Genomic DNA, 9,907 nt, shown 5'->3' on the forward strand with positions numbered 1-9,907 from the left:
ACAACAAACACAAAACAACACCGTGCAGAAATAAATAATAAATAATATAAATAAAGTGCAGTAGTGTTCAATAGTGCAACATATTGCTGATGTCCCTAAGGGGCAAGGGAAAAAGGGAAACCAGCGTCATCCAGCAGCCTGGCAGCTGAGGGGAAAAAACTGTTTTTGTGGCGCTCTGTCTTGGCCCCTAGGTGCCGCATCCTTCTCCCAGAGGGGAGCAGGGTGAGGAGGCCGTGACCAGGGTGGGAGGGGTCGGCCATGATCTTTCTTGCCCTCCTCAGCGCCCTGGAGTCGTGCAGGGACTTGAGGGAGGGCAGGGGACGGCCAATCACCCTCTCTGCAGAGCGTATCACCCGCTGCAGCTTGACCAGGTCTTTTGCGCATGCAGCGGGGAACCAAGTGATGATAGAGTGAGTGAGGATGGACTCTATGATGGCCGTGTAGAACTGCGTCATCATGGCCCTCGACAGTCTGTATTTACGCAGCTGCCGAAGAAAGTACATCCTTTGCTGGGCCTTTCTCAGGAGGGCAGTGATATTGAGTTCCCACTTCAGGTCCCTGGAGATGATCATCCCCAGGAACTTGCAGGACTCAACATAGTCCACCTGAGTGCCACCCAGCATGATGGGAAGGGGCGGGGCTGGGTCCTTCCGGAAGTCCACCACCATCTCCACTGTCTTAAGGGCATTTAGCTCCAGGTTGTTAATTTCACACCAGCTTCGCAGCCGCTCGATCTCCCCCCTGTAGGCCGACTCGTCCCCCTTGGAGATGAGGCCCACCAAGGTGGTGTCGTCAGCAAACTTGAGGAGCTTGACCGACGGGTGGAGGGAAACACAGCTGTTGGTGTACAGGGAAAACAGTAGTGGGGACAGGACACAGCCCTGCGGGGAACCGGTGCTGGTGGACCTGGAGCTGGAAATGTTCTTCCCCAGCTTCACCCGCTGCGACCTGTTGGTTAAAAAGTCCGTAATCCACTTGCGAGTGGAGGCAGGCACTTGCAGCAGGGACAGCTGGTGCTCCAGGATGGATGGTAGGATGGTGTTGAAGGCCGAACTGAAGTCGACGAACAGGATCCTGGCATAGCTGCCGGTAGTGTCCAGATGTTTTAGAGTGTGGTACAGAGCCATGTTCACGGCGTCCTCCGTGGATCTATTCGCTCTGTACGCGAACTGCAGCGGGTCCAGCACAGGATCAGTAATGCCCTTCAGATGGGCCAGGACAAGGCGCTCCAGGACCTTCATGACCACAGAGGTCAGGGCGACGGGTCTATAGTCATTTAGGCCTGTGACCTTGGCCTTCTTGGGGACGGGAATGATGGTCGAGGCCTTGAAGCATGCTGGTACCTGACCGAGCTCCAGCGAGGTGTTAAAGATGTTGGTGAACACCGGGGCGAGCTGGTCAGCACAGTGCTTCAGGACGGAGGGGGAGACAGAATCCGGGCCGGACGCCTTCCGGGGGTTCTGGCTCCTGAACAGCAGCTTAACCTCTCTCTCTGTGACAGTGAGAGGTGGTGGGGTTGGGGGGGAGAAGAGTGGTTGTGTCCGGGGGGGGTGGAGGGGGAGGGCAGGGGGGAAACTCTCCCTCTCAAAGCGGCAGTAAAACTCATTGAGCTCGTTGGCGAGAGGGAGGTTGTCAGACGCCTGTGGGGACCTGGACTTATAGTTGGTGATGGTTTTAAGTCCTTTCCAGACAGAGGAGGAGTTCCCCTCAGAGAGCTGCTGCCGCAGTTTCTCCGAGAAGCGGTGTTTCGCCTCCCTCACCGCTTTAGCAAACTCGTACTTGGCTCGCCTGAACAAGGCCACGTCGCCGCTACGCCTGGCCACCTCCTTCTCCGACCGCAGCCTCCTGAGATGGGCTGAAAACCAGGGCTTGTCGTTGTTGTAGATCTTCCTGTAGCGGAGGGGGACACACACCTCCTCGCCGAGGCTGATGAATGATGTCACAGTGTCCGTGTATTCATCCAGGTTGTTTCCAGCCTCAGGCCCCGCCCACTCAACAAAGTCCTGGTCACAGCCCGCACTCTCCAGCCAGGCACAGAGTCGCTCACTTGCCTCACTGGACCACACTCTGAAACTCCGCACTACAGGTTTTGATATTTTTAATCTCTGCCTGTAGCGAGGGATCAGATGGATGAGATGGTGATCACCCCTGCCCAGAGCAGCACGTTGGACAGAATGGTATGCCTGCGGGATGGTACAGTAGCAGTGATCAAGAATGTTCTCACCCCTAGTAGCACATGTGACTTGCTGTCTGTATTTAGGGAGAGCCCGACTCAGATGAGCCTGGTTGAAGTCCCCAAGCACCACAGCAAAACTGTCCGGGTATTTACGTTCCGCCCCCGTCAGCTGTTCTGCTAGTGTATCCACTGCTGCGGTGACGTCAGCATCCGGAGGAATGTAAACACACACGAGGAGGAACGCGTTAAACTCATATCCATATAACGAGCACTACTGCACGGTCTCTCATCAAGTAAAGAAATCAGCTGCGTTGGTCACGAAAGACTGCAAGCGCTCCTCTCTCCCCACACTATGCTAGGCGGCTGGCTAGTGGTTTCATGTGACGTTCAGGGACACAGTAGCTAAATGTGGCATTAAAAAATTACAAATTCCTATTGAATATCTTAATTACAATGAAATTAAGTTGACGTGTTTTTTTTATAGGCAACAGTTGTATAATTGCAATATTACACTCGAGGGTGTGGGATAACTGAATTATCTGCACTCCAGTGATGCTCGGCGACCGCATCACTGTCGTGCAAATAATTCAGTTATCCCACACCCTCTCCTGTAATATTGCTTAATTAATCAAGTGAATCAATAATATTAGTTTACTGTCATGATGTCATCATGCGACCCTCCTTGCCCATCGAACCGTTGCGCTCAGGGTGACCGGGAAACCGTGGTCGCCTCTCTGACACACACACACACACACACACACACACACACACACACACACACACACACACACACACACACACACCTGGTCTCTGCTGGGGAACAGACAGACAGACAGACAGACAGACAGACAGACAGTCACCTGGTCTCTGCTGGGGAACAGACAGACAAACAGTCCCAGGATGAATCCAGCTATCATTCCTCCAACCACCTCCAGCACTCCTTTCAGGATGTTCATCCACGTAGCTCCTGTTAAAGGATTCTTGTTATTTATTCATCCAGGTGGTTTTAGAATCCAAAAAAATAGTTTTTTTTTTTTCAATTTCGGCCGATCCGCACCAGGCTTGTACAGTTCACAAGCAGTGGGCCATAAGCAAATCTGCTTATATATCCACCTGTTTCCAACATCCCATCATGCATTGCGCAGAAGGTGTGCAGCAGCTTCCGGCGTCACAGCCGAGTGTGATCTACAAGCTCACAACGGTTGCATCTGCGACGCAACGTGAGCTTGTATATCTGCTGTTCTCTGGAAGTGTCCCACAGATAATGCTACAGTAAATTCTCACGGAAACAGGAGGATACGTTGCTCCTAAATTCATTTTTTCTGTACTTCTCTGCTGTTTATAAACACACTGATGAGCTGACATGTAGAAGTTACTCCATGGTAATGTTATTGTTGAGATTCTGCTGCATTCGAAATCTCGTCTCGTGAGACTTCAGAATGACATACCGGTAAGCCTGGCTGCAGTGCAATGTTGTTGCTATGACAACACTGTCTATATAGAGGTCCGATATGAGACGACAAAGTGGATTTTAAAGCGATGTATAACATTATAAGCTATAAGTGGATCTACCTATGGCCCACTGCTGCTGTTGTGAGCTGAACAAGCCTGTTGCGGCTCAGACGAAATTTACAAGAATGCTTTTTTTAGATAAAAAAAAAGAAAAGAAAAAAAAACACACCTGGACTAATATTAGCACCTCTAGCAAGTGAACTAGACTATTATACTAAAACATTTTAGATTACTAAAATATGACTCAAACAAAAATGGAATTTTATTCCAATGACACTGACTAAATCTGCCAATATCCACACTGGTGGGTGCTTATATTATAAACTGTTGATGTGATGAAACTGTGTGTGTGCGTGTGTGTGTGTGTGTGTGTGTGTGTGTGTGTGTGTGTGTGTGTGTGTGTGTGTGTGTGTGTGTGTGTGCGCGCGTGTTAGTGCACATATGTACCAGTAGAAAAGGCCACTCCCAGACAGGTAGAGAAGCCTGTTATGGCCAGGATGTCATCAAAGCTCCCAGCAGCCATCAGGAGAGTAGGAATACCCTGGAATACATTATACACATGTTACTACATCTCCCAGAAGCCACCAGGAGATTTATACACATGTTACTACATCTCCCAGAAGCCACCAGGAGAGTGGGAATACCCTGGAATACATTATACACATGTTACTACAACTCCCAGAAGCCACCAGGAGATTTATACACATGTTACTACATCTCCCAGAAGCCACCAGGAGATTTATACACATGTTACTACATCTCCCATAAGCCACCAGGAGATTTATACACATGTTACTACATCTCCCAGAAGCCACCAGGAGATTTATACACATGTTACTACATCTCCCGAGAGTTATACACATGTTACTACATCTCCCAGAAGCCACCAGGAGATTTATACACATGTTACTACATCTCCCAGCAGCCACCAGGAGATTTATACACATGTTACTACATCTCCCATAAGCCACCAGGAGATTTATACACATGTTACTACATCTCCCAGCAGCCACCAGGAGATTTATACACATGTTAATACATCTCCCATAAGCCACCAGGAGATTTATACACATGTTACTACATCTCCCAGCAGCCACCAGGAGATTTATACACATGTTACTACATCTCCCAGCAGCCACCAGGAGAGTGGGGATTCCCTGAAACACATTACTTGCAACAGTAACACATGAAAGCAGCACTGATGACGGTTGCTGTCAAACAAGTTTATGAAGATATCTATGAAATCTAAGGTTTAACCTGTAACACAGTAGATGGTAATAAATGTACCTTCTCTGTAACACAGTAGATGGTAATAAATGGTAATACATGTACCTTCTCTGTAACACAGTAGATGGTAATAAATGGTAATAAATGTACCTTCTCTGTAACACAGTAGATGGTAATAAATGTACCTTCTCTGTAACACAGTAGATGGTAATAAATGGTAATAAATGTACCTTCTCTGTAACACAGTAGATGGTAATAAATGGTAATAAATGTACCTTCTCTGTAACACAGTAGATGGTAATAAATGTACCTTCTCTGTAACACAGTAGATGGTAATAAATGGTAATAAATGTACCTTCTCTGTAACACAGTAGATGGTAATAAATGGTAATAAAAGGTAATAAATGGTAATAAATGGTAATAAATGGTAATAAAAGTACCTTCTCGGTCCCCAGACCTTCTCTCTGTAACAACAGCATGGATGGAACCACAACTGCTGGAGAGACTGCTGCCAGGACAAACCTAGAGAGAGAGACATAGAAAGCGGTCTTTTTAAAAAAAATTACATGGTTTTAGGACCTTCCTTCCAGCAGTAGGCTAACGGTCAGAGGACCTTAAGGTCCTGGCTGGGGAATAAATAATGTTCCACCAGGGGAGCCAGCCTGTTTAATGACCATAAGTCAATAAAAACATCTTAAAATCAATTAATGTCAGGTGTTTCCTACAGCTTTATGTCCAAAAAAATAAACATTCTTTAACGTGTGGAAGCTGGAATCCAGAACAGTGTTTTAGGCTCTACACGTTGTACTGTGATTCTGGATGTCTGCTGGGTTGGACTTTAGCTTTAGAACAGCGCTATTCAACGTGCGGCCCGCGGGCCGCGTGCGGCCCCTGCAGCATGTCTATGCGGCCTGTCATGGTCAAAACAAAACAAATATATTTAGTCTACTTTCAATGTGGACAAATCATTTCTGATGACATTTTTCAGTTTCTCTCCAAAACCACAAGGAAACTATTATATTTTTGTCTTGTTTTGTACAAAACCTTTTTGCTGTTTTGTTTGTTCCATGAATAAACTTCATCATTTCATCATCATTCCATGACAATATTGTTGTTCAATGAAGTTTGACCTTATAGATGGACATGTGTCTGTTTTCTGTGAGTTTCCTTACTTTTTAGACTACTCCTGTTATGTAGTGTGTCTGTTACAAAACAATTATCTAAACTTCCAAAAATAGGATCGTCATTTTTAGCTTGCGTCACTTGGACCTTTTTGTATTTTGGTGAGTGGCCCCTGAGCCATCTGAAGTTGAGTAGCCCTGCTTTAGGAGCTTTAGAAGCTGTCTGTCTCCTCTCCATAACACATAATGTACATCTGCTATCAAACATATGAACAGCCTAAACTACACATGTGTTCCTAAAAACATGCTTATTAACGTAATAGTGATTCAGGATACAGAATGAGCACCTAAAAACATGCTTATTAACGTAATAGTGATTCAGGATACAGAATGAGCACCTTATAAAAACATGCTTATTAACGTAATAGTGATTCAGGATACATAATGAGCACCTTATAAAAACATGCTTATTAACGTAATAGTGATTCAGGATACAGAATGAGCACCTTGTCCATGCTTATTAACGTAATAGTGATTCAGGATACAGAATGAGCACCTTATAAAAACATGCTTATTAACGTAATAGTGATTCAGGATACAGAATGAGCACCTAAAAACATGCTTATTAACGTAATAGTGATTCAGGATACAGAATGAGCACCTAAAACATGCTTATTAACGTAATAGTGATTCAGGATACAGAATGAGCACCTTATCCATGCTTATTAACGTAATAGTGATTCAGGATACAGAATGAGCACCTTATAAAAACATGCTTATTAACGTAATAGTGATTCAGGATACAGAATGAGCACCTTATCCATGCTTATTAACGTAATAGTGATTCAGGATACAGAATGAGCACCTTATCCATGCTTATTAACGTAATAGTGATTCAGGATACAGAATGAGCACCTTATAAAAACATGCTTATTAACGTAATAGTGATTCAGGATACAGAATGAGCACCTTATCCATGCTTATTAACGTAATAGTGATTCAGGATACAGAATGAGCACCTTATAAAAACATGCTTATTAACGTAATAGTGATTCAGGATACAGAATGAGCACCTTATCCATGCTTATTAACGTAATAGTGATTCAGGATACAGAATGAGCACCTTATAAAAACATGCTTATTAACGTAATAGTGATTCAGGATACAGAATGAGCACCTTATAAAAACATGCTTATTAACGTAATAGTGATTCAGGATACAGAATGAGCACCTTATCCATGCTTATTAACGTAATAGTGATTCAGGATACAGAATGAGCACCTTATAAAAACATGCTTATTAACGTAATAGTGATTCAGGATACAGAATGAGCACCTTATCCATGCTTATTAACGTAATAGTGATTCAGGATACAGAATGAGCACCTTATCCATGCTTATTAACGTAATAGTGATTCAGGATACAGAATGAGCACCTTATAAAAACATGCTTATTAACGTAATAGTGATTCAGGATACAGAATGAGCACCTTATAAAAACATGCTTATTAACGTAATAGTGATTCAGGATACAGAATGAGCACCTTATAAAAACATGCTTATTAACGTAATAGTGATTCAGGATACAGAATGAGCACCTTATAAAAACATGCTTATTAACGTAATAGTGATTCAGGATACAGAATGAGCACCTTATAAAAACATACTTATTAACGTAATAGTGATTCAGGATACAGAATGAGCACCTTATAAAAACATGCTTATTAACGTAATAGTGATTCAGGATACAGAATGAGCACCTTATAAAAACATGCTTATTAACGTAATAGTGATTCAGGATACAGAATGAGCACCTTGTCCATGCTTATTAACGTAATAGTGATTCAGGATACAGAATGAGCACCTTATAAAAACATGCTTATTAATGTAATAGTGATTCAGGATACAGAATGAGAACCTTATAAAAACATGCTTATTAACGTAATAGTGATTCAGGATACAGAATGAGAACCTTATAAAAACATGCTTATTAACGTAATAGTGATTCAGGATACAGAATGAGCACCTTATAAAAACATGCTTATTAACGTAATAGTGATTCAGGATACAGAATGAGCACCTTATAAAAACATGCTTATTAACGTAATAGTGATTCAGGATACAGAATGAGCACCTTATAAAAACATGCTTATTAACGTAATAGTGATTCAGGATACAGAATGAGCACCTTATAAAAACATGCTTATTAACGTAATAGTGATTCAGGATACAGAATGAGCACCTTATAAAAACATGCTTATTAACGTAATAGTGATTCAGGATACAGAATGAGCACCTTATAAAAACATGCTTATTAACGTAATAGTGATTCAGGATACAGAATGAGCACCTTATAAAAACATGCTTATTAACGTAATAGTGATTCAGGATACAGAATGAGCACCTTATAAAAACATGCTTATTAACGTAATAGTGATTCAGGATACAGAATGAGCACCTTATAAAAACATGCTTATTAACGTAATAGTGATTCAGGATACAGAATGAGCACCTTGTCCATGCTTATTAACGTAATAGTGATTCAGGATACAGAATGAGAACCTTATAAAAACATGCTTATTAACGTAATAGTGATTCAGGATACAGAATGAGCACCTTGTCCATGCTTATTAACATAATAGTGATTCAGGATACAGAATGAGCACCTTGTCCATGCTTATTAACGTAATAGTGATTCAGGATACAGAATGAGCACCTTATAAAAACATGCTTATTAACGTAATAGTGATTCAGGATACAGAATGAGCACCTTATAAAAACATGCTTATTAACGTAATAGTGATTCAGGATACAGAATGAGCACCTTGTCCATGCTTATTAACGTAATAGTGATTCAGGATACAGAATGAGCACCTTATAAAAACATGCTTATTAACGTAATAGTGATTCAGGATACAGAATGAGCACCTTATAAAAACATGCTTATTAACGTAATAGTGATTCAGGATACAGAATGAGCACCTTATAAAAACATGCTTATTAACGTAATAGTGATTCAGGATACAGAATGAGCACCTTATAAAAACATGCTTATTAACGTAATAGTGATTCAGGATACAGAATGAGCACCTTATAAAAACATGCTTATTAACGTAATAGTGATTCAGGATACAGAATGAGCCTCTTATAAAAACATGCTTATTAACGTAATAGTGATTCAGGATACAGAATGAGCACCTTATAAAAACATGCTTATTAACGTAATAGTGATTCAGGATACAGAATGAGCACCTTATAAAAACATGCTTATTAACGTAATAGTGATTCAGGATACAGAATGAGCACCTTGTCCATGCTTATTAACGTAATAGTGATTCAGGATACAGAATGAGCACCTTATAAAAACATGCTTATTAACGTAATAGTGATTCAGGATACAGAATGAGCACCTTGTCCATGCTTATTAACGTAATAGTGATTCAGGATACAGAATGAGCACCTTGTCCATGCTTATTAACGTAATAGTGATTCAGGATACAGAATGAGCACCTTATAAAAACATGCTTATTAACGTAATAGTGATTCAGGATACAGAATGAGCACCTTATAAAAACATGCTTATTAACGTAATAGTGATTCAGGATACAGAATGAGCACCTTATAAAAACATGCTTATTAACGTAATAGTGATTCAGGATACAGAATGAGCACCTTGTCCATGCTTATTAACGTAATAGTGATTCAGGATACAGAATGAGCACCTTGTCCATGCTTATTAACGTAATAGTGATTCAGGATACAGAATGAGCACCTTATAAAAACCTGCTTATTAACGTAATAGTGATTCAGGATACAGAATGATCACCTTATAAAAACATGCTTATTAACGTAATAGTGATTCAGGATACAGA

The 9,907-nt window shown here is 41.8% G+C and overlaps 1 protein-coding gene across 1 annotated transcript in view; it reads right to left on the minus strand.

Moving 5' to 3' along the window:
• The window catches only part of LOC308298555 (sodium/hydrogen exchanger 9B2), a 56,199-nt gene that overhangs the window by 29,224 nt on the left and 17,068 nt on the right, over positions 1-9,907 (minus strand). The window contains exons 6-8 of the mRNA XM_080742191.1: positions 5,356-5,437; positions 4,136-4,229; positions 3,037-3,143 (exon numbers count right to left, since the gene is read on the minus strand). Of these exons, the coding sequence (XP_080598317.1) occupies positions 3,037-3,143; positions 4,136-4,229; positions 5,356-5,437 (283 nt within the window). The remainder of the gene's footprint in view (positions 1-3,036; positions 3,144-4,135; positions 4,230-5,355; positions 5,438-9,907) is intronic.

This window comes from Nannobrachium achirus, assembly GCF_963921795.1.
Source record: "Nannobrachium achirus genome assembly, chromosome: 14".
NCBI classification, from domain to species: Eukaryota; Metazoa; Chordata; class Actinopteri; order Myctophiformes; family Myctophidae; genus Nannobrachium; species Nannobrachium achirus.